The sequence below is a fragment of the Uloborus diversus genome, chromosome 4, assembly GCF_026930045.1.
Source record: "Uloborus diversus isolate 005 chromosome 4, Udiv.v.3.1, whole genome shotgun sequence".
NCBI classification, from domain to species: Eukaryota; Metazoa; Arthropoda; class Arachnida; order Araneae; family Uloboridae; genus Uloborus; species Uloborus diversus.
In genome coordinates, this window is record NC_072734.1 from 144948213 (window position 1) to 144974657 (window position 26445).

At 32.5% G+C, this 26445-nt stretch overlaps 1 protein-coding gene across 1 annotated transcript in view; it reads left to right on the forward strand.

Annotated features, from left to right (window-relative positions):
- LOC129220899 (mucin-2-like) overlaps positions 1-26445 on the forward strand; it is a 42759-nt gene that overhangs the window by 9161 nt on the left and 7153 nt on the right. The window contains exons 3-6 of the mRNA XM_054855333.1: positions 1024-3654; positions 12615-12694; positions 13698-13798; positions 25626-25894. Coding sequence (XP_054711308.1) covers positions 1024-3654; positions 12615-12694; positions 13698-13798; positions 25626-25894 — 3081 coding nt within the window. The remainder of the gene's footprint in view (positions 1-1023; positions 3655-12614; positions 12695-13697; positions 13799-25625; positions 25895-26445) is intronic.

Consider the following 26445-nt stretch of genomic DNA (forward strand, 5'->3'; position numbering starts at 1 on the left):
AAGGTACTCTCATACAGAGACATAGCCAGGAATTTTTACAAGAATTGAAAATATTCCATAATACTTTTCCGAAGGGTAAAACTCATTTTGAAGAAATGCATCTACAGTAAAGAACATAATAGATATCAATTCCATAAAAAATAACTTTTGAATTAGGAAATGGAAGATGGCAGAAAAAAAGGATAAGTCTGCAGTTTCATTTTTAAATTTTGAGGGCTTAGCATTTTACGCTTGAAAAAAATACGATATATATAAATTTTATTTCTAATTCCGATGACCACTTTTTCCTCACTCTCCTCGATGCTAGATTGTTATTAGAAATAAAAAGCTTTAAAATAAGTTGGACCAAATTTTGGTGCTGTATTTCCGTCCAGATTTACGCAAACACATTTAATTATCAGATCCCAATGAGGGCAGGGAGAATTTCCCCCTACTGACCCCGGTAAATGATTTATTTGTTGAAATAAACACCTTTTTTCCATATGAAAGTTCTGACTGAAAAAAAACCTTTCTTGAACATAGATTAAAAAAAAGACATCCATTTGACACGATAATGCAAAGGGCTTGCTAACATGCCAGTTTATGTTTTAATAACAAAGATGTAGCTCTAAAAAGAAGAAAACTACCCTTTTTTTTTTGTAAAATATTTCGAATGGTAAGAATATTTTTTCCTAGGTCTGCAAAATAATCGCTTTTCTAGAATACTATGTTATAGCCCAATATTTTTGAAACCAAAATATAGTCGCAACGCATAAACAACACTCTTATAAATGATTTTTTTTGTAATTACATAGCAAATATTTTTGAAAGAATAAGGGTTCTTTAATTAATCAAAAAATGCTTCAATGCAAAGGACGCACTTCTATTCTTTCGGCTTTGATGCGGTTTTGAAATAAAGATTAGATTCATTGCTCCTTTAAAACCTTATATTGACCCTAGCAGTCATCATTACTTTAGGGCTCGAATGACAGAGACAGGAAAAATTTGCACTAATTATTTTTCATTTTTTAATTGCATTAACAGAACTTCCTGATACTCGCACTGCCACTACAGAGGATAGTTTATCCACCATTAGCTCAAGCAGTGGATTAGCTACTTCAACGCTTAACCCAAACATTGCTCAAACAACAAATCTCGGAGAAGACACGACTGAACAAAGGTTTACTATGACTAACACTAAAATAACATTACTTGATCACTCTCCCTCGGCATATCGTCCAGTTCAAGTTTTGTATGACGCAAATGGGAATGAAATTCACGTAGACGACCAGTCTACTGACGTTACTGCTTCAGAAACAGATTATACTCAAAATGAAAAATATTCAACTTCTAGAGATTGGACATCGAATGACACACTAACTGACATCGAAACCAAAAGCAGCCATGAAGGATTCGGAACGACGTATACGCTTTTTACAACTAATGTGCCAACAGTAACTACAGACAAATTTACTGAAATCGAAGAAACAACTACAACAGAGAAACCCACAGAAGAAAGCCATATTAAGCAGCATTCAACAACAGAAATGCCTGACAGAAGTGAAAGTTTCAGTACTGTGCATGATGAAACTGTCTTTGGGTTATCTGACTCCACTACTACAGTGAAAAAACAAGAGGACGCCTTATCAACAAGTCAAACATTCTATACTACGATAGCTGAAAAAGACAAAACAGATGAAACAGCCTATGACAATACATTATCGAAGACAACAACGCAGGGAATTTTCGATTTTTATGAATTTCCCGAGATGGAGAGTAAACAAAACAAGACCTCAGTTCCCATCACCATGATTGACAATCATAGTTCATTTCCAAAAACAGAAAAGCCGTCAAGTCAAAGTTATAGTAAAACAACGACATCAAGTCCGTACAATAAAAAGAAGCCCGTTTTGCACGACACCTATCCCGATGAAGATATTTATGACATTTATGATTATTATGATGAAATATTTGAGCCTCATGATTTCCGTCAAAAAATTCAGTCCACGATTAAAGATTCCAACATAGAACAAAAAACGACACTGGAACCCTTAGTATCGGAAAGTCTCCTACCTATTTACGAAGCTCTGGTCCAGAAACCTAATTCATCGCATGTATACCAAGAAGATCAACAAACAAAACATTCAACATTAATGCATCAAAACTTCCCACCAGTGTCTACAAATCCTCCTCATAAACCTGTATTCGAACTAGAGCAAGAAAATATTCTAACTTCTAAAAGTCCTCATGTACCAGAAACCCTAGATCAACAGAAAATACCTTTAACAGATGCACAAGTTCAGTTGAACCAAGAGGAAACAAATGAAATACATCAATCTTTCGTGACACCTTCTCAGGATATTTTTTCGGAAAGCACAACCGAGCGTAGTGAAACAGGAAGTATATTGGACCAAACTCAGGCACAAGAAATCAACACTAAAACAAAATATCCTACAACTTCTAAAAGTCCAAATGAGAACGTTGATTTATTTACTATACCTTATGATGTAAATTTTGCTGATAGGTTAACTACAATAAGTGTTGATAGTGATTTAGAAGAAACGGTTCTTGAAAATGTGGATAACAACTCTACAAGTGACACTAAAACAACCATTGTTACTATTGATAATCATAAACCGCCAACAACTGATGATAAATTATTCGATTCAAAGATTTCTACACCATTTTCTTCTGAAGACTTGGAAAAGGACATTCAGTCTCATATAACAAATCATTTCGAAAAAGGTTCCACTACAACCAAATATTTTCCCACCAAAGAAATTTTAATTGAAACAAAACAGCCATCACATGAAATTACAGGCGATAATTTTCATATTGAACAAACAACAGAAGATTTTTCAACAAAACGTCAAACAGTTCGGTATCCTTTTCCCACGATACACATGCAATATACAACAAAATACCCTTGGAGTACTCAATCAAATATTCTACAAGAGGAAACTACAAAATATAATCCTCACAGTAACAACAATGATGAAACCTCTGCAAATATTGAACCAGAAATTTCGGAAGCGTTAACACAGCTTTTAACTACAAAAGGTGTATACTCTTCTCCTGACCACGAAACGAAGACTACAGCAAAACCGACGAGTGATACTCAGCAGGACTTATTAACTTCATCAACACATGAAGAAAGTATCATGGATTTTACAAAAAATACAGTGATGGAGAACTCAGGTTCAGAAGATACTAGATGGCCAATATTTTCAGAGGTTACAAAGAAATACCCATCCACAATTGCCGACTCATTTAACACGTTGACGGATATGGTAGATGAATCACGGATAAAAACACCTTGGAATGAGGTAAGCACAAATATTTTTACTGAAGATCAAAAAACTACAGCAAATCGTCAAACCATCAAAACAACACACGTTGGTGGAGTGACGAATCCTATGACAGAAACTGAAATCATGAGCACTACAGATGATCTATTCGCAGAGATGACAATTTCTACTCAAGAAACTACTCAGCAGTTAAACGAATCAGTAAATCAGGAAACAACAAACCTATTCGAATCAACTACAAATTTACCAACAAGCATTAAACAAGGCACTGCATCCACTACTACTGAAACTACAAATGGAGCTATGACAACAACTGCAATTCCCAGTACAACAGAAATTGATCTTGCATCAGCAGATTATAAAGAAGGTAAGGTAAAAGGCAAGATATAATCAAAGTGATTATTCTTAGACGAATGCTGGCGGTAAAGAGTTTGTTATACTCATCTACAATAATGTAAAATATCCACGTCATTTGTTACAACATGAATAGTTAGAAGAATTAATCATTTTTTGTATTTATTTTGCATCAACCAGAAAACTTAATTTACTTCGAAAAAAAAATGATACTAAATTGATCAACAATATTACCAATTAATAAATAGACATATTTCATAAAATTGCTAAAAAATGCATTTTATTTTTTTTGCTAATGTGTTTTTTAACCCTTTATTTGTGATGGATTTATTTTATTAATGCCATAACAAATTTGCTATTCAATAAGTTCCATTTAGAGCTTTCTTTTTATGTAATGCAAAACTATTGATCATCAAAAAAATCTGTACTAGGGAGGTACAGGGTACTATAAAACAATCTTTCCAGGAGATGTGTGTTAAAAAAGTTCCTTCCCTCAAAACCAGATCAAATTTCTGAATTAACTATAAAAAGTTGAGTAAGATGGCGCTTAGATTGTGATTTAATTACAAGAAGTTCCACTCAGAACTAAACAAGCCTGTACACCAATATCGAGTTTCTAGCATCTTAGGCTGTGAGACGAAGGCATAAAAGATGCTTAAAAATATGGTTTCGTTTGCCAACTTCGAGGACTACAGAAAGTGATATTTTTCTGAAACCTTAGTGTCTACAGATGAGAAAAACCCAATCTTCACAAAAAAATAGTGTCTCATATTTTTTTTTACAAACCATTAGAAATGCAAGACAAAATGAGTGAAAATTAAAAAGGGCGAGCAAATTTTAAATGCATCAAAAATATTATGCATGTACAATAAAAATACTATGCATGTACAACATCAATATATTTTTTTTCAAGAAGCAAACATTTCCTTCATCAAGGGTGCCAACTTAGGGGAGGGGTCATAGCGCATAGCATTTTTTTTTTTGGGGGGGGGGGCTCTTGCTCTTCGGGGGTCTTTGTGAAACTTAGAGACAGGGGATGTGCCCTTGCTTTTAGGGTGGGCACCCCTGCCTTCGTCCTTAGTTAAAATCTAATTTCTTACAATTTGTTTTCGTACACACAGTAGGAGAGCTTACAACAATATACCAATAGTCCAGCAAGTTGACTAAAAAAGGAAATATTTTATAATTTAAATCTACTTTTTATACTTACTAGATTTATCAAAAACTAATTCTAAATGGCTTATCATACCTAGAAAATTTCATCTTTTATTCTGGAGTATCATTGTCAGAATCACCTATTTCATCTATTCAGTCTTCATGCATAGAACTGATTTCTTTATGGGAGTTTACACAGCTGCTGTCACAGCAGCAAAACTCTGTACATGAATAATTTTTCATTTTGCATGTACATCTCTTCGAAGAGCACTTTGTTTTCTGGCATGCGCAGGAGAATTGTTTTTCTATATTTTCTGGTGCAATTGGAATACTGTTCCGTTGTATTTCGATGTTGCCAGCTCCAACCATGTTCTGATCGACTAGGAGCATTGATTAAATTTTACAAGCATCGGCGATGAATATTTGCTTGATTGTTACTTTTCTTGATGTGTAACAGAAGATAATCAAAATTAGGAGGTTATGATACATCAAATCTAAATTTTAACTTAAATATCAGGTAACGAACTTCATTAATGTGCTTCAAATGAGGATATCCGTACAGTGCACAAACAAATGCTTGAAGATCTTTAACGAACAACTCATTCACTTCCCATGAAGAACCCAGCTCTTGAAACATTTTTAGGCTATTCAGTTTAGACTGCATTACGAACAAAAGTTTGCTTTTGCCTTTGTCTTTGAAAGCACTACATGTGTCGCAGCCAATAAAGACATGTAACCTGATCAATACTCAGTAAAGATCGTTACCTAACAACATCTTAGCAATGACGGAGATGTTCTTTAACTTTCAAATGGATGAAGTGCCCATTAATAAATAGGAATCAGCTGCAAAATACTGATTCATTGCTAAGGAAAGAATGAAAATATCTGTGTCTGAACTCTTTATCAAAACAGTAGCAGCAGTGCTTTTCGATCCATAAAATGCGTGCAAAAGAAGTCTGGTGTCAGCCTCTTCATGGTCAGACGTTAATTAGGTAACTTCTCTCACATCTACTTTGCTCTGTAAGAGTTAGAAGATGACATTCCTGTCCATGTGAAAGAAAAATAGACACACCTGTAAAGACAGCAGAATCGTAGGAAGTCCATTGGTTGAAAAGAAAATTCACCAGGGTTTCTTAACCCTTCTTAAATTATTTCGGTGTTTTTTGATTAGGTTTTCTGATGTTAATAAAAATTTCGCTATCAAAATTTCTTCTTTCTCTTTCACTTGCTTTAATACTAATCGGAGGGTATGTATCTGTTACAAATTGTGCAGCTGTACAATTATATTTTATGCTTATGTTGACGACATACTCGGTAAGGGTGACTGCTAATTATTCAATTGTATTTGGTACATCTTTCATTTGCTGCAGCACTGCCATCTCGTCCAATAATATTACTACATTTCTTGCAATTTGACTTAGGTCGGCATTTCTATCTGCGACCGTTTGAACCAAGGATGCCTTGTTTGTTGCCTTGTTTGTTTTAACAAGGCATCCGTCAATATTTGCAATTGCAGGTGGGTGTGGAGTTAATTCATACTTCATGATGCTTCTCATGTCTAGCTCTGAGGATTGTCCCATTCAATTATGAGAGATGAAAAGGCTGTGGAACTTTTAAGCGACTTTTTCTCAGACTGTTCTTTTAATGTTTTTTTTTTTGGAATCAGAAAATGTCAACAGCTTTTGCAACTTGATTGAAGAGTGTATGACCGAATCACGTTCTTCGAAAAGGCGTTCTTTGCAGTATTTGTCAAAAGTTTATTTTCCTATAAACTTTGCATTAGTAAGATCATATTGTTCAGAGTTAGATGCATATGCTCCATTTGAAATATTCACCAATGTTTCTTCGCTCCATGTAAAGGGCCATCGAAGTTATAGTATTCATAGCACTATTTAACATCGCCTCATGTCTTTGAATTTGTGCGGGTTGCAAATCTTTTTTTATGAACTTTTTTTTTTTGTTCTTCCAGCAAGTTGCTCACCAGATGAAGAGAAATGAGCCCTCAAATGGTGCGATAGCATACAACGATGCACAGCAGCTGGATTTCTGGCAAATCCTGTCAACCCACTTTTTGTTTCTGAATCTCAGTTAGCTTTTGCTCTATTACTTGATCCATGGCTATACCACAAAATCCATAGCTTGTTTGTCTTTGAGCCACAAATTTACCAGCACTTAGCTCATTGTGTGCACATGAATGTGTCTCAGGCAAATTCAGCATTTCATGTAGATAAACAGGTAGATAACGAGCATAGTTAATATGATAATAACTGAAAAACTAAGGTATCATTTTTTCAACAGTAGCAAGATGTATATCATAGTCGGCGTTTCTTGTTGCTTGTAAAAATCTTAACAGATAGCCAACCATCTCCAAGTATGATATGCAAAATGCAAATGTCATGTTGTTTTGGCAGTTTTCAACAACAAACTCATTAAACTTTTTCATAGTCAGAAGGAAATCTTCGGAAAACTGACTTTCTTATAAATTTCCAGTTTAAAACTTTGATAGAGATAAAAAGATATCTTCAAACAGTCAAGTTGCTTTTTGGCTGATAATGAATCCAGAAATTCAGACCATAGAATTCTACTTAATGCTTCAAAGATTATTTTGTGACAGCTAATGCTACGATTATAGTGCTTACCAATCAGAACGCCATTTATTGATTCCAGACCCAATCATAATATTGCAAAGTCCTCCATTCCTGAAGCGTTTGCCTAGCACAGAGAGAAGGACAGTGAAGTATGAAACTCACCAAGACGTATTACTAAATGTTTGAACTTTTCCTCCTTAGAACGTATTTACTGTGCCTTAGAATAAATTACCTGATCAAATACTAGAACAATTTCTTGTAATTTTATTTTTGACGCAAATACGAGCTTTTTTCCCGTATTGCATTAACTGTGGAAAATTCTGTTGGTTTGCTTCTAACACAGGGAAATATCGTATTGTTGATTGAGAAGGTATATTTTCTTTCTTCAGTGTGCAATTGTAACCAGTTCAATCCGGTAAAAATTATTTGTCTTTCATAGGGAGTTTCGAAAAAATGTAAGCAGCATCTGCAAGTCTTGCATTAGCTAATTTTACTCTTTTATTGTCGCATGAGAGGGTTTGAGAGATTTGAGGAGAACAACGTAGTCCAATGTAATAATTAGTTATATGTATTACTGGTGGATCAATTTTTTCTTTTCTTTGATAATTTCCAAGTTTTAATATGCATTTGTGAACTTTTAGAGGAACCTTGTGCTTCCGTTTGTACAATTATACCATTAGTGCTATGAGTAGTTCCGTGTCCAGTTACTGTTCCCTTCGTAAAAATCAATATTATCCCAAACCAGAGCTCAAACATTTTTGGAATAATACCTATGGGAAGACTATTTGTTGTGTTTAACTGCATTTTGGCTAGTTGAGTGCCATACTCAAGTACAGCTGAATGTGAAATGGAGTGATCCAACCCATTTAAGATGGGTTGAGCCACTCCACCATTACACGTGCTGATCCAGTTATATGCTTCATTGCCATTGCCAGCGATATGTGCTTCGGAGTCTTTTCTGACACACTAATAAATTCCACTGTTTCCAAATCTTTGCTTTCACCAACACACCATGCTAAGAAATTAAATAACATTGGGTGAATCATGCGTTCAAAAGAAGCTTCATATAAATCTTCTGCAGTTAGGAAGCCATGTGCATTGAAGAGCCGGTGAGTTCTTTATTATATTATGTAGTATTAATGCTGCTTTATACACAATATTAATTTGTGTACTGTTACGATTTGATCAATCATTTTATAGTTCAACCATGTCTTCATCAGTATCTGTTGAGTCGTTGGAGAATGAACTTTCTTCATTTAGTACAGGTTGCTCATATTTATTGCGCAAGACTAATTCAGGAGGATTTTGTTGCTTTGGCTCACAAACAATAGTTGAGGAAAGTCCTTGCGTAACCATCTTTTCAGCTTCATATTACCTATATTTTGTTCTTTTGTATTTAAACTTTCTGCAGTGCTTAGATATATGTGTGATAGTTTGTTCATAGAGAGAATTTCAGAACTTCTTAGGATTTTTTTCTCTAATATGTCACAGAGAGCAGAATATGCTGCTGGCTGGTCAATTTTAGAAGTGGTATGAACGATGAATTTAGTGTAAGATTTATAGCAACTCGTATGATATTTTACTTCTTTTGCAATTAGATCGGTATCTTGAATTTGAATAAGAAGTCGTTGATCGTTTTTCTTCAAAGCACTTTCCAGTAAAGACTTACTTGCAATGAATGTCTGGCATACACTTAGTTTTACTTTGCATTTTTTTCCCAGAGCATTTTTCACAGAAATATTGTTCTTTACTGCAAAGCAGGCACAGATCGGGGAAGATGTCTCTTCGGTACACAGACTTAACTCTTAGCCGTTTTAAACGTTCCAGTATGTTTGGTGGTTGAACTTCACAAGGTTTCTTTTCGAATCTTCCTATTCGAGTTTTATCTGTAAATCACATGTAGCATTTTTGGTGGTAACAGTAGCGATTTTTATAGCATTTTTCATAGCATCCTTCTCCACGAAATCCTTCCAACTCCTTCAACAGTTCTGCTGAATCTTTCTCTTTGCATTCACTTAGGCCTACCCATTTTTGCATGCACTCTCTTATCTTTTCAAATCCTTTTTTTGAAATCAGAATCAGACATTCATTCGTGTCTTCCGTGACATGAATACAACAAAATAAAGGTAATTTATCATCTATGATTGTAGTTCAATGAAACCAAAAGCTCAAATCTAACCAAAATGGTGTAAACTAAGACCACTTAAGTGTATTATGGCGTTACTGCCAAATATAATTATATGCGAAGTTGTAAAACAGTCACAAAAAGGAACTTGAACTATCGTCTATTGCCAAAAAGCAATATTATTAGCAAAGAAAAGTATAAAACAGAGTGATATGAAATGAAATATGCTTTTTAATTTTTAATTTATCGTCTGCTAATGCTTTATTTAATATTTCCTAAACATGTCTTGTTATCGATTAGAGCTGTTGTTTATATTTTAAAGATTTTGTAGGTCGGTTACTGCTGTTCGGTGATCTACAAATATGTTTTTTGTGCAATAAGTTTTTGTACTTAGCAATGTTTTTCTACGCTTGCTCTAGTGTAATAAACGAAGCACCGAAATTAAGAGCACGCGGATTAGCGGATGGATAGAATTTTCGATTTTCTTTTTTGTATTTAATCACAAAACAAGTAAAGTAAATAATTTAAAACGTATTAGTATATTTTGCAACGAAAAATTGAGCAAAACAGTAAAATTTCGGTTGAAAAACTGTTTATTAAATTTTTAGGTTATAAATATTGTGTTTAATAGCGCCGTCAAGAAACAATTTTTTTGTGTAAGTGCTAACAATCCATGGAACATAGTTCCTACTTCAATTACTAATTAAAACTTAATGAGACAGTTCCAGCGTGTGAACATTGTATTTTTCTATTAAGTTCATCATTTATAATAGATTTAAAGCAAGTTTACGTAGTCTCTAAGATTGGTAAACGAACTTGAACGATATTTGCGCTTGGGCCATAGACTATCGAGTCAATATTCTCTTAATTAGATAATAGCACAAATTATGTCAAAAAATCATTTTTAACATTTCAAGTTGATTTCTAAAATCATAATAAGCGCTCTGTCATCTGATGAAATAAATATGTAAAAAATTAATCAACGAAAAAATAAAGTAGTTGAACCTTTTAAACAATATAGCTAATATCTTTTTTCCACAAGAAATTCTTTCATTACTGTAAAAAAAAGGGAAAAAAATCTACAAATTAAAAAAATCAAAATAAATGCAAAATAAATATTAAAAAAAAATTTTTGGTCTTTCTTTCGGGTAAAAATAAAGAGCTTTCGGTTTTATTTTTCCCCCATTGCGGAAAAAATTAACAAAATTCCCATTAAACAAAAAATTGCCAAAATCAAAAACATCTTTTCTTCCATATTTTGCATCAACAGCTTTCTGCAGCAAAGTTTGTTTGTCTCAGATTCGCCTTCAAGTGTGAGATTTATCTTTGCCTTAAGTTTTTTTTTTTTTCATTTGCTCAAAATTGAAAGAAAAATCGTTTAATCAAACAGTGAAATAGGGGGATATGGTGTCCTCGCTGTGATCAATCTAACGAAGAAAAAGTAGTTGGAATCGGATTATTTACTCAAAAAATATTAAGGGTTTGAGAGGCAGACCGACAAACGCACACTCTCCCCATCTCTAAGCCCTAATTTTTATTTTTAATTTTTTTTGAGACTTATTTGATTATTTCTCACTTTTTGTTTTCAACGATAATTTTACGATGCATTAAGCTTTTTTCATGTCCCCCCTTTTTTTAACGTTTACGGAAAAGTTGGAAAAATCCGGACATAGTGCCTTTACCGCCTAGGTATAGAAATATGAAAATGTACGTATAAGTGTATATTGAGAAAAATAAAATATTATATATTTATTTATTTATTTATTTTTTGATCAAAAAACTTTATTACAAAAGAAACGAAATGTGAATATATAATGCAAACAAATGAATAGTAAACAAAAACATATTCTTTAAAAACTTGAAGAGTGTACGTAAACATTTTTGTGAGCTTCTAATACTATTTTAATTACTTGCTTCATACGAGATTAACACATTTCTGAAATTCAAATTAGGAAATTTGTCTCACAAATCAGCTTTGTATATGACGGTTTAAGTACATTAATATTCATTTGAATATGTTATCTACAACGTAGTATGCATTGTATTAAATACTAAGGTGTGACATATTTTTGACAATATATTCAGTTTAATTTAAATTAAGTTTTCAGGAAATTTATCATATTTAATAAAGTGACATATATTGTGCTATGGAAAATTAAAATTATAACAGCGTGTCTTAGAATATTTTGATGTACTGCAAAGATAAAATGATTTTATTCTCAATATAAATAATTTAATGAGGTAAAAATTAATACGCTTTTAATAATTAATAAAATTCCAGAAATGTTTATTGTGGATAAAGAATACAGTCAAATTAATGACAAAAGAGTTTCATAAAGTGAAAAAAAAACTATTATTCTTAATGAATGAAATTTTAATTGCACAAATTTTCGATGCAGAAAAAAGTTATTATATCTTTTAAAAAATCTTTTGCTTTAAAAAAAAAGGTGTATGAAATTTCATCTCAAACTTTTGACCCATGGATTTATAGGAGCTAAGTAATAAGAATTTTTCTTGAAAAGTTGTTTTTTTCCTCCCTCATGTAATTTGAAAATATACAAAGCTATCATATACTTCTTAAATATGTTTTCAGTCTATTTTCAAAGATATGAAAACAGCTCAAAAGTTAAAATAAATTCAAAAGCAAAATTGCTTATGTCAGATTAAAGTAGGTTTTAATATGTCATTTGAAATATAAAAAGCAGTTGATTTCTCTGAAAATAATTCTTACTAGGTGTCTGAATTCGCTAATTATCTAAATCAAATAAATATTGTTCCCTACTATTCACCGACATAAAATTTCCTTCCCCCTGCTTTTTAGTTTCAACCTTACTTTTCGATAAATGTATGGGAAGCGGAAATTTTAAATATTGACGAAAAGTAGGGTAAACCAAATAAAACGTGGCACCTTTGTTAGAATAAGCATTACATTATTAAAAGTGATTTTATTTTACTTATTGTTTTTGGAATTGTTCAAAAGTGAAAGGAATATTTCTCAATCCATGAATATAATTAGACCACCTCTCTGTGATTCAGTTTTGGGAAGCATTTAAAATGTTTTTTGTTTCTTTTTTACTATTTCTACATTTCTTGTTTTTTATATAGTGTGTGGTCGACCGATGCCAGGACCTGTAGGAAGAATTGTTGGTGGCGGAAATTCCTATTTTGGTGAATGGCCATGGGTGGTAAGTGAAATAAAACAATAAATATGTTTAAGGATCGTATCTGATTGTTGCAGAAACTTCAGGAATGCATATAATTTTTATGGTAATATGGTTTTTGACAAAGGTTTTTTGTAACAGCTTTTTATACTAATGTTTTTTGAACCACTTGCAACATAAAATGTAACATTTCAGTGGAGAAAAGGTCCACAATCCACAAGCCTTCCTAGTGCGGAAAGCTTCTTATGCTCTCACTATGCAATATTTTGAAACAACGAAAGATTTGCATAGTTATTTAAGCTCAGTTTTGAAATATTTTTAGGAGTAAAGGTTACAAAGTAGCTATCGGGAAATACTTCTTAACGATAATTTTATTTCAGTATAAGCTGCTATAAAGAAAGTAACAGCTCATTCTCGGAACAATATGTATACCGAATGGCTAATTGGTATTCCTTAACATTGTTTTGTTTCAAGTTTTAGTTTTTTTAACTTTGAAACAAAAGCAAGCTTATAAGTCAGTTGTCAACTTGTACTCAACTCTTTTATTTAATGCATTTTTAAACTTTTGGTTTAATAGATGTCTGAAAAGAAAAAAAAATATCCAAAGCTATACGATTTTACGCAGTAAAAAGCAAATATATTTAAGAGGATGTTTAAAATTTTGAGTAAAACATGCTTAGAGTTCAAACCTTAAGTGGACTTTCATTGATTTTTTTTTAAATCTCTTATCCTACATAAGCTGCTATAGTACCATGTTTTCCCTGAAATAGAGGGAGGTTTTTTTTCTGTATCAGTTTAACGGAAAGTTTCAAATTCTTAATTTCTTAACTTTCACCTCTTTGTTTCTATATGCTTCTTTTATCGATAGTTCATTTTACGAGGATTTATAAATACTCTACCTTCAACTGCAGCAAATCTTTATTTGTATTCATAAAGTGAAGATGTGTTATGTAACTTTATCAAATTTTAAGCGTAATACTAAATTTGATTAATCGTAATGAATTTTATTTATTTTATTTGTGCTTAGGTTTCCTTGAGGCAATGGAAAAAGAACACTTTCCTTCATAAATGCGGTGCCACGCTTTTGAATGAATTCTGGGCAATTACTGCTGCTCACTGCGTTGAAAAGTAAGTATAATATTTAACCCATCTATCGCCAACCAAAAGCATCTTCTAATTTTGTTTTCGAAAGCATCCCATCAAAACGTATTTACCTTAAAATCTTTGTCAGTTCTGATATATTCTTTTGGCTCGAACATCGAAAAAATTCCGCCAGCATTTTCTTCAATTAACCATGCTGCGTAACATTTCACAGACTATTTCATGACTACGATGAAATAATTAAACATTCCTGTCGAAATCAAAAACTCTGCTGATGTAAGGCTTAGTATATTACAATTCACATATTCACATATAAGCCAAGGTATGGATGGAGATTTTTTTCTAGGGTTGAAAATATTTCTTGACATTTTTCAAAAGAAAGGAATCCATCTTGGAGGAGTTAAATGTACGAAAACAGTGAAGAGTACATATGAGACTGTGAGAAGCAAACTGATATAAGTAGACATTTTCAAGTTTTGAGCAAAATACGTTTATAGTTCAGATCCTGGGTAGGCTTTCATTGATTTTTTTTTCTAAATAATGCTATAAAGCAGTACCTACCAGGAAAACTTGCACTATCCTTTTTCCCAAAATTGTTTGGGGGGGGGGGGGTTCTCTCCACATTTTCACTGCTTCGGAACTTGGATCTTTTTGCTTCTCACTGCCTCATATTGGTATGATATGCCTTAGTTCAGATCTATCAAACTTATTTTTTTTTTAATGTTAGGAGGTGGGGCAGATATCGGCAGAACGAAGTTTATGTTGACCCAATCACACATTTCTTCATCTTCTAACTCTAGTTCCGTTGTTATTTTTATTTTTTATTTTTTTTTTTTTTAAATTTGCGTTTCACTTTTTTTTTTTTTGTATTGTTTCAGCGTCACTATTACAATGCATTTAGCCATCTTTGGTGCTTTGATTTTACCTTTACGGGAAAGGAGGCTAAGGAGGTAAAAACTGAAATGATAGATTTTAAGAAAAATATCCAAAATAGTTCCCAAATTTTACGAATATCCAAAAGATTTATAAATGTTAAGAAAATTTTGAAAGATCTATCCTCAGTAAATTTAACACTGCATAGAAGTTTAGATATGGATCTACCTAGTGTTTCATTGAAGCTTTGCAACTCACTATAAGGTTATGTTATTCAGAACCAATTCAACCAAAAAAAGAAGGAAAAGAAGAAAGAAACGGAAAAAAAAATCAACTATTTTCATACTAAGTTAAACCTAAAAGTCTTTGAAATATTTTAAATAATCACAGAACGAATTTTACATCTGGAAACTACAGTGCAAAACGAGAATGTCTTTAATGAAAAAAACAAAAGCGGAGATAAAAATGTAATCACAATTCTGCGAATAGCTACGAACAAATTAAAACCCAATTCCGTTGAAGCGATAAATCAGAGACATTCGAGCCATAACCGTTTTTTGTAACTTTTTTCCGTGCTTGAACGCTTCGGTTCTGTTATAGTTATTTTCATTTTAGTGACAACTTATCCGAAATGTTTATAATATGAGACATTTTTCATGAATGCCCATCTATTATAGATGACTCTTAAAATCCTTCAATGATGTATTTGCAATTAAAAAACAAAAATATTTGGTTATTTAAGTGATGTAACAATAATTACCACTTGCCCTTTAACGCATATTAGTTTAGCTTAACATTTTTGTTTTGTTTTTTTTCCTAACAATTTCATGCCGCCCCCCCCCCCAATTAAAGATGCGTCAAGATGCATCAGAACTGGCATCAAGCTAGTTTTAAACTTGACAAATCTGAGACAAGCTTGCAAGTAATTGCAATTAAAAAGCAAAACTATTTGGTTATTTAAGTGATGCAACAATAACTACTACTTGCGCTTTAACGCAAATCAGTTTGGCTTAGCATTTTTTCCCCTAACAATTTCATTTCTTCCATTAAAAATGCGCCAAGATGCGTCAGAACTGATATATTGCTAGTTTTAAACTCGACAAATCTGAGACAAGCTTGCAAGTTACGTAACTCTGGGGCAGGTTTTAAACACACGCGGAAAATGGTCTTCCAATGCTTTACTACTGGAAATTATATGTACTTACATCAGTAACCCTTATTGAACTCTAACCTGTAAATTGCGAAATGAATTACTCGATTAGCATATTAAAGAAAAATATTTTCTTACTTTTATGATTGAGCTTGAGGAAGTTTCCAGAAGAAGTCCCAAAGTTTGTGTAATCAATATAAAATAAGAAGTCTTGTTTTTAAACTTTACCCTTTCAACTGGTATTACTTATCGGTAATCAATTCCGTAAATCTTCTTGAATGTGCAATTATTATTCGATGTTAGGCGTCTGACAATTATGTATTGGCTATTTAAAAGTTTTAAGGTCACCTTCATACCAGCACGTACTTGTATATTCTTCACTTGTTAGAAGATGTACTTAAAGGGGCTACGGAGGCAGGGAGATGCCATTGTATTTATTGGGAAATTTATATTTCAAGGTGGTCAGGTATATTGCGCAAAAAAAGGTGTACTTGTATTTATTAGCATTACTAACTGCATCAAGTATGAAGGCATATTTTTGCTTGACCCCTACAAAGGTTTACTTTTTTAAGGATATATTTCCATTCTATTTATTCATTCATTTTAGCTTGGGAGGGAGAGGATGCTTATTTAAAGGGGTCTGGGACACATTTTGAAAATTACTTTATTAAATACTTTAGGGTTTTGCATTTTTTTGCACTGATTCACCATCTATTTCATAAGCAAAATCATAACATAAGTATTTAAAAAAAATTTTTTTATTTAAATTTATTTATTTATTTATTTATTTTTAATGGGGTTGCAATATGTCATAATATTCTAGGTCAATTTTCAAATATTTTTCAAAAAATTATGCACAAATATCTAAGTTTTAATTTTTATTCGGCGATTTTAATAATATTAATTTAATAAAAAATAAAAATATTTGAAGAAAAATTTCAAAAAATTCGAAGATACTTTTTTTTTTCAAATCATATTTTCGGCAGTAAACGCTTTTTGAAAAATTCGCCAAATAAAAATTAAAGTAAACTGTTTGAAAAAGATGTGCTCCAAATTTCATTACTTTATCTTTATCGGTTCCTGATTTATAAGAGTTTGAATGCAAGAAATTGGGAAAAATTGCATCATGGAGAAAAACGCGTTCAAAGTTTTAAAGTTAAAGGCAATATTAGTTAAATGCATGCTACAAAAATAATTATATCTTTCATTCTAATTATGATAGAAACAAGATTCTAACGTCCTTTTAAGCAGACGAAAACAGAGTAGTTTTTAAAATGATAAAAAAAAATTCAAAATTTGACGATTTTTGTGTCCTGGACCACCTTAACTGTGTACCAGAAATTCACTGATTTCTTACGTAGCGAAGACATGACTACAGCAGAACTGCATCACTTTCAAGACTTTTTTTTTTCTCTGGTCTAATACACGTGGCAAGTTTCCCACTATCTGAAACGCCTGAATTGATTTCGAAAGAGAAAAAAAGGAGGCTTTTCCGGTAGTGTACTTGCACTAAAAAGTTGCATCTGCTTGTCAAGTTTGTGATTACCTTACCTGGCCACTCACAAAATTCTGCCGGGTCGCAGGGGTTTTGTGGGGGACGTTTAGTGAATACTGAACACATTCAAAGGGATTGTTTTAAAGCTATTGCTCCAATTCTGATGTGGTTTAAAAGAGAGACTGTTGATGTTATTTTGAAATATTTTCTCATTCTAAAAGTGTTTTTTGGAAATACTTCCCTTATCTAGATGGGATAGTTTCCCTAATGGGGAATTATAGGAAACATTTTTATTTTTTCGTATGCATTGCCTCGGGGATCATCGCCCTTATCCTAATGGGAATTTTTATGGACTGTTGTCTTTACTTAGATGACTATTTTTATCGACTGTGGTCCTGAAGTAAGTTTTCTTTGGGAACCAACGACGATATTGATCGGGGAATTTTTTTGTACTGTTGTCCTAAGGGTTTGTAGGGTCTGTTAATGTTACTCTGGGACTTTTTCCTTTATTATAATGGACCCTTTCAACATAATCCTTACTTATTTAGGAGACAAAGATATGCCTCATTCCTTACGTATTCTCAATTCTTCTTCTATTGATGCCACAATCGAGATAGTTTATGAAACGTTTTACTATTCGAATGGGTATTTGTATGAATTAATGTCCAAGTTTTAGCAGGCTTTTTTAGAGGACGGTTGTCAGAATTCTGATGGTAAATTATACGCATCTTTTTCCTCTCATTTAGGCCAAATTGTTCAACAGGCGTCACTTGACATAACTTTTGTTTCCAGATAGACCGTGCAAAGCCGGGCGACGCAATTACGAAATAAATAAAGTTCTGAAAAACCATCGTCGGTTAAACGAAGTTCTAGTTAACAGAGCTACGGATAATCAAGGCTTTACTGTTTTAAATTTAAGGTTTGTTTAAACTACTGAATTTGTTTATACCATGCTAAAAACTACGGATGCGGAATCAGAAGAAAAAATTATTGATTCTTACTCCGATTTCGAGCCCTAGAAGTTTAGAGCCTTTGACTCCAACTTCGACTCTTTTACTGTATCAGTTCAACTTCGCAGACATGGCAGGAATGCATACTTGGAAAGAAAAAGATCGACTCTGGCTCCCCAACTCTTAGAATTTTAGAGCCCTCGGCTCCAAATTCCGACTCTTTTACTCCAAAATCAGTACGACGCAGCCATGGCGAAAATGCATACTCGGAAGGAAAATGGCCGACTCCGACTCCGAATCATCCAACTTTGACTTCAAAATCGTATTACCTCTCAAAATTTGTAGTTTGGCATCCTCAACTGGGGAAAAATTTAAAAAAAATCATGTTGACATCTTCAATTCGTGCATAAAGTTGAAAATTTGAAAAATATGGTAAAAAAATTGAAATTTTCAAAAAATAATGAAATTAGTTCTTTTTTTTTTGTATTTTTTTTAGAACGCAGCAGCCATAAGCTGTCAGTATATAGTGTAGTTTGAACCTAAAAAATATTTTATAGCTTTTAAATAAGATTTTTGGTTTGCGCGTACGCCTTGAATTGGGCTTCAAACTTCAAGAGATTTTTAGCCCAATTAAAGGCGTATACGCATAACGAAAAATCTTATGTAAAAGCTATAAAATATTATTTTAGTTTTAAACTACCCTATATATTGACAATTTATGGCTGTTGCCTTACAATTATATAAAAAAAACAATAATTTTATTATTTTTTGAAAAATTCAATTATTAGAGTATTTTTTCAAACTTTCAGCCTTATGCGCGAATTGAAGATGTCCACTTAGAATTATTTTTTTAATATTTTTCTTCAATTAAGAATACCTAACTACAACTTTTAAGAGGTACTGCGATTCCGAAACAAAAAAAAGTCGATTTTTTCGAACCACCCTACTCTGCAGCCCTACTAAAAAACCATACATCTCTAAAGAATTTCTCTAGTAATATGTAACAACACATATTACGAAAATTTATCATCAACCCAAAACAGTCCTTCAAATATAGTGTTAATGTACAAATCAAATTATCGACTAGCTTTTCTATGACTCGCACCGCATCTCGTTTAGTATAATCCCTTCTTAGTTATGCAATCTGCCACAGACCTCTATCGAATTGGTGCATCTGGTGCTTCAAAATCGCTGGTTCTGTTTCAGTTGAATGATCATGCCTGTTCTACTGCTCCAGAGAACCAAGCTCAGGTGTGGGCGTTTCAGAGTTCAATATCGTTTCTGATGCAAATCAGCAGTTTTGGGTAATGGAAATTATGCAAGCGTAGAGGACGGGTTTACTGAATCAGAATTTTGAGTCGGATATGTTAATAGAGGTTGTAACACGGATGGCAGAAGATGTGTTGATGGCGGAAACGTGTCGTCGCTTTTTAATTAAGGAAAATTTGGGTTTTCTATTTCGAGAACGCTAACATTAGTTTATGTATTTTCTTTTTTCTTCTTTAACGAACTATCAACTTTGAAACTATTAGTTTTTTTGTTTTTTTTTTTTTTTTTCACTTTCTGGCTTTTGGTCAATTTCAGAAACTATACTTAAAAAAAAGAAAGAAAGAAATAATGTTTTAATACCTGACTTCTTTTGATGAACATTTGGAGTGGTGAATGACGTAATATGCGTATAAAAAGACAGCAGAGTATCGTTTGTATTAATGTAGGGGGAACAAATAATCAACGTTACGGACTAAAACTTTCTTGATTATTTTTGGTGTTCGTAAAATTGGTTTGTAAACTCTTAGTTAGAATTAGTTAGAACCTCTAGTTAGAACTTCTAGTTAGAATCAACTACTACTCTTATGAATCGAAATTGTAGTTTTATCATACAACTTTTTTAATGCTACTTTCAAATGTGTGCACTGTAGCACCAAATTACTAATGATGTAATTTAAATGAAATATATACCCTGACAAGGGTAGGTGACAAGGGTAGGTAACAGGCAGTAACTGCCATTTTTCATTATTTATTTATTTATTTATATTTTTTTGTATCTTAGTCATCTATTGTACGCTAGTTTTATTGCACAAGCGTGCTTATTTGCTTTTCGCTAAAAAAATCTTTAAAAAAATCTAAATCCAACATTTTCCTATTGTTAGGATTGTATCCAAAACGCACTTATTCAAATATCCCAGAAACTAATTTCTGCAAATACTACCGTTTACCTACCCATGGCAGTATTATACTCGTAAAATATTAAAAAATAAAATAAAAATCAGGAACGTTCCTGGTAAATATTTGGCAGCTGATGTGCCCAAGATTTCACGCTGAAAGGCAATAATCTTCCTTAATTTAACCTGGAATCTTTCTGAAAAATCCAAAAAGCTTCCCAAAAAAAGTTAGTAAAATTTTGGAACAAATTTGGAACCATCCTGATTTACCAGAGAAGCTTCTTAAGCATTTTGACAAATATGACCAAAGCTTATGCAGAATTGCAAACAAATACCGAACACCTTATTTAACTGCAATTATTTCAATGCTACAATATACAGAGACTTTTTGCTCTCGTTTGGAGCTCTCAATGTAGAACATCCGTAACTGAGCTGAAGAAGGAACACCCAATATTAAAGCTGTGTTATAGAGTGGTGGACAAAAATTATTGACTCATTTTTTTTTTTCTTTTGTTTCATTTACAAAATGACTTACTACCAAGCGGCACGACCTTGAGGGTCACATATCTGAATGAAATTCTGAATTTTGGTCATTTCGCACTAGATATGAAGGCAGGTAAAGCGGTTTGACTGCATAGGCCCTAGTTCTGCTGCAACGGGGGTCCAAAGTTGCTGTTTGAGTCCAGAAAAGCAATGGTTTTTCCTTTGAAATTAAATTTTCTTTCCCTTTTTCTTGGTTTTCATTGCTGTATGTGTCAATTAAATGCATTCACAATATCCTCCTCCCCCCCCCGTTGTACTGACAAAAGACGTCGAATGTCTTCGGAGAGTAGATATTGTCCCAAAGTTTCAAATTCCAATAAAGACGCCATTGAAATTCTGGAGTCCTACAAATCAGTGAAGTTCAGACGGCAAAAACTTGAGTTTCATGAATTTGGATAAACTTCTGGATTTAGGACGATTTGTACTAGATATGAACCCAGGTAAAATAGTTTGAGTACATAGCCTTTAGTTCGTCTGCAAGGAGGGGTCTAACTTAGCTGGTTTGGCCTCAGAACAGCAATAGCGTTTTCTTTGGAATTTGAAATTTTGGAACAATATTTGCTTTCCTAACATCTGTAGCGTCTCCTGTTAGTACAACGTAGGGGCGATGGAATTTATTCTATACTGTTAATGCATGCAGTTGGGTGATACTGCCATGCAATATCAAGAAAAGAGTAAAAAAAAGGTTGTTTTCAAAGATAAAACCATTGCGTTCTGGAGCTGAACTAGAAACTTTACACTCTCATTGAGGCCGAACTAGGATCTATGCAGTCAAACCGCTTTACCTGGGTTCATATCTAGTGGGAATTAACTTAAACCCAGAGTTTCGTCCAGATCCATGACCCTCAAGGTCATGCCGATTGGTAGTTAGTTTAAATTATTTTCATTGAAGTCAAGATGAATAGTTGAAGAAATAGTTCTAAAATTAATACATCTTATCAATCAAATTAAAAAATTCATAAAATTAAAAAATTTGCAAGTTTAATATTTTTATCATTATGTGAAACCTGGACAAAAGTATAAACTCAGAGTTAAAAAATCCAGAATTACGAGAAAGTTTCGTTCCAAAATGTTAATTTAACGCCATAGAATGAATAAATGTTGCCATCAGTGATTGCTGAAAGTTTTGTTTTTGGAAATTAATGAGAAACATATAAATGCACCGCTGGACAAAATTATAAACTCTTTTTTTTTCATTTTTTCGATCATAATTTAACTCAATTAAAAACCTTTTTGTTCCAGTAAAGATAAATAACTGACTAAAAAATCCTAAATTCAGTATAACTCATAAACTTTATAAAATAAATCATTTAATTAAAAAAATCTCAACTTTAATATCTTTATAATACATGAAACCTGGACAAAAGTATCAACTCAAAAGTAAGAAACTCTGAAGTTTGATAGAGTTTTATTCAAATACTTCATCATTTAATATCCAAAAATGAACCAATGCTGAATTACAAAATTACAAACTTACAATACTGCATAAACACAATTATAAGCTGACAAAATTTTATTTATTTATTTATTTTATTTTTTTATTTTATTTTATTTATTTATTTATTTATTTATTTTTTGAGTTTAATTAAGTTACATTTGCAATTACTTCAGTAAAACAAAAGCATAGACTTAGGAAAATTTAATTTTGCTATTAACATGGATAAATTGAAAAAAAAATCAATATTTGAAATGTTTTAAAAATTAACACTGCATTAAAAATAGCCATTAGTGTAAACTACAAACTTTTAAAAACGAGTTGGGCCCCCAGTTTTCTGAATTACCTCGAATATGCGGCTGGGCATACAGATTTCACAAGAGTTTCCAACAGCTGCAGTGGCATATGGTTCCATACTGAAAGTATTGCCCTTTTTAATTCATCTGTGGTTTGGTACTGGTGCCGATCATGATAAACGTTGCGAACCGTGGTCCCCCAAAGACTTTAAATTGGATTAAGATCCGAACCACGAGCCGGCCAGTTGATAACTTTGATACCCCAGCGCTTGAACCATTCTTTGTTACTTCTCGCTGTGTGTTCACTCGCGTTATCTTACTAAAATAACCAGTTAACTCCAGGAATCAGATGAGCAAAAGGTAAGAGATGATCTTCCAGTGTTAATTGGTAATCTTCAGCGTTCTATCTTCCATTAAGAAATGCCAATCCTGCTTTACCATGCTGAGAAAGTTATTTATCTTTACTGGAACAAAAAATTTTTTAAGCTGAATTAAATTATGATTGAAAAGATGAAAAAAAAAACGAGTTTATAATTTTGTCCAGCGATGCATTTATATGTTTCTCATAAATTTCCGAAAACTAAACTTTTAGCAATCACTGATGGTAACATTTATTCATTCTATGGCGTTAAATTAACATTTTCGAACGAAACTTTCTCGTAATCCTGGATTTTTTACCTTTGAGTTTATACTTTTGTCCAGGCTTCACGTAATGATAAAATATTAAATTTGCAAATTTTCTAATTTTATGAATTTTTGAATTTAATTGATAAGATGTACTAATTTTAGAACTATTTCTTCAACTATTCATCTTGACTTCAATGAAAATAATTTAAACTGAGTCATGTTGTAATTGAAACAAAAGAAAAAAAAATTGAGTCTATAATTTCGTCCACCACTGTATATCTTCATACTGATGGAAAAAAATTAGTTTTACCACAGAGAGAGTTTTACATTCATGCTACATGTAGCAATTGAGAATTTTTTTTGTAAAATTTTCATTTTTTACACAGGAAACTGTGGGAATCGCATTAAATCCCGGAAACGTTGCCCGAAATATTCGCGATGTTTCAAAATTTTCTTACAGTATAGTTATTGGATGCGTTTGTCAGAAAAATTGCCGATTAAAGAGAAAAAAAAAAAACATTTTTATGGAAACGAGTTTATGAAAACACGCTTGTCCTCTTTCCTAACGAATTTAAAAATGGGAAAAGCATCGGTTACTAAATCTAGGCTAAACTACTATGAAAACAAACAAAATTCTATGTTTGCGGAAAGGATTCTTGAGTTGATTCCTGTTGATCGTTTAGTAAAATTTGACTAGGTCACGAGACGGGTTTAATTTTAACTTTTATCTCGGATGTGTTACTTTGCTTTGAAAACGTTTCAAGATTCGTGTTTTTTTTTTTTTTTTGTTGTTATTCAAACGTCAAAAAAAAAAAAAAAAAAAGCATTAATTCCGCAGTTTTCTTTAACCATGTGTGCTCGTTTCCCCCCAACGCAATTCTGAACATAAAAGAAGATAATTTATAAAAATAAGAACTTCAAACAACGAAATAGAGCTGACTTCAAAACATCGTTAAGAATAATATTCAAACTAAGATTTTTATATTGTTAAATTGCTCTAAAAAGAAAAAAATAAATTCATTATTTGAACATATTTTAACTGTGCGAGCGCTTTGACCGAGCCCACTCAATATTAAACTTCGCAGACTAGCCCGAGTATATTCGGACATTCCCGCCTCGAGAGATACAAATTGTTTGCAAAATATTGTTAGCAGTTTAAATAAAAAATTCAAAATCAAAATTTGCATTTTTCTTACTTTTTCAATGAAGTATTCAATGTTTAAGAAAAATCACATGTCCTTAAAGTTGCTCGTCGGAAGTTTACTTTTTATCAAAACTGACAAAATATTTTCTCATTATTTGTGCAGTTCGAACATTTTTATGTGCAGGAAACGACCTAAAATACCTTAATGGCATTTGAAAACAGGAATGAAATGAAGATCAAGTTAAACTATAAAGCCTTAAATAATTAGTTATAAAGGGTTTAGCACAAAAGTTATGTGAACCTCATATGACATTTACAACTGTAGCTGTTAAACCGATTCTCATTTTAATAGGATTTGAATGTGATCGTAAAATCTAAATAAAGAAACCACATACTGAAATCCCGGTGTTCTATATACAAGGTATTCCAAAAATGACTGATGCATTTGAAAAACCAATAAAAACTAAACGGGCAGCGATAGAACCGTTTGTTGCATTATTCCGGGACAAGAGCAAATTTTTAGACAGACCATCTTTCAAAATTAGTTACAATGTACATCAACAGATGGCGTTGTAAGTAATTTAAAAGGTATAAAAGAAAACGTAGTCTGTAAGATCACCAAAATGATCGGTATATTTGTAAAATCAATGACAATTTAACGGCCAGCGACAGAAATGCACCATTTGTTTGCAATATGCTTGGGAAAAACAACAGACAAATTTTCAAAATTAGTTACAATGTTCTTAAACAGATGGCGCTGCAGGTATTTAGAAGAGGCTGGAGGTGTGTCTGTCTGAAAATTTACTGTTTTTCCCAAGCATATTGCAAACAAATGGTGTATTTCTGTTGCTGGCCGTTAAATTGTCATTGATTTTACAAATATACCGGCCATTTTAGCGATCTTACAGACTGCGTTTTCCTTTATACCTTTTAAAATACTTACAACGCCATCTGTTGAGGAACATTGTAACTAATTTTGAAATATGGTCTGTCTAAAAATTTGCTGCTGTCATAAGAATAATGGAACAACCCGAATATTTCTATCGCTGCCCGTTTAGTCTTTATTGATTTTTGAAATGTATCAGTCATTTTTGGGACACCCTGCAATTGCTTTTACCATACATGTTTACCATTTTTTTTTATTTGTTACTTATTTCAATTTTTTTCTTTCAAATTCAGCGTGCCTCTGACAGATATACTTCTTCGATTGGGTGAATATGACATCAGCCATGAATATGAACCTCTTCCTTTCGTTGAAAGGCGAGTTCAGATCGTTGCATCCCATCCCCAATTTGACCGGAGGACATTCGAATACGATTTGGCACTCTTGAGGTTCTACGAGCCAGTTACCTTCCAAAAGAATATTTTGCCTGCTTGTGTACCTACTGGTAATAACTCCTATGTCGGAAAGTATGCAACTGTTACAGGATGGGGTAGATTATATGAAGGTGAGTATGACGAACATCTTAGATCTCCTAAAAAGTTTAGTTAAAAATTATTATTGTTAGATATCTATCATTGCAAATGTGTACATTTTTCCCCGAAGCGATCTTTATAAAATGTTATGTGAACAAACAATAAGAACAATTTTACAGCAATAGTTTTTCCTTTTCAGTGAGCTCCCGAAAAATATATATACACTAGGGAGTCCCCCCCCCCCAAAAGAAAAAAAAATGTATTTCAAATCACAAATCTCTTAAATATTTCCTTTTAAGTCAAAGAGCTGTAAAAAAAAAAAAAAAAAAAAAAAAAAAAACACTTTTCATATAATTTGAGCAACGGCAACTCGTACCTACTTGAGTCTGAAAGTGTGAAACAGCACTATGTATTAAACCGAATCGAAAAAAAAAAAATGTTTTGGAAGTTCGAAACTTCATGTTGATAAAACGTTGCCTTTATAGTCCCACATGTACCACAAAAATATTAATCCAAATCAAAAAATATTGACCGGTAACTAACACGCAGGAGGACTAAAATTTGTACTTTTCTTCAAAAAATT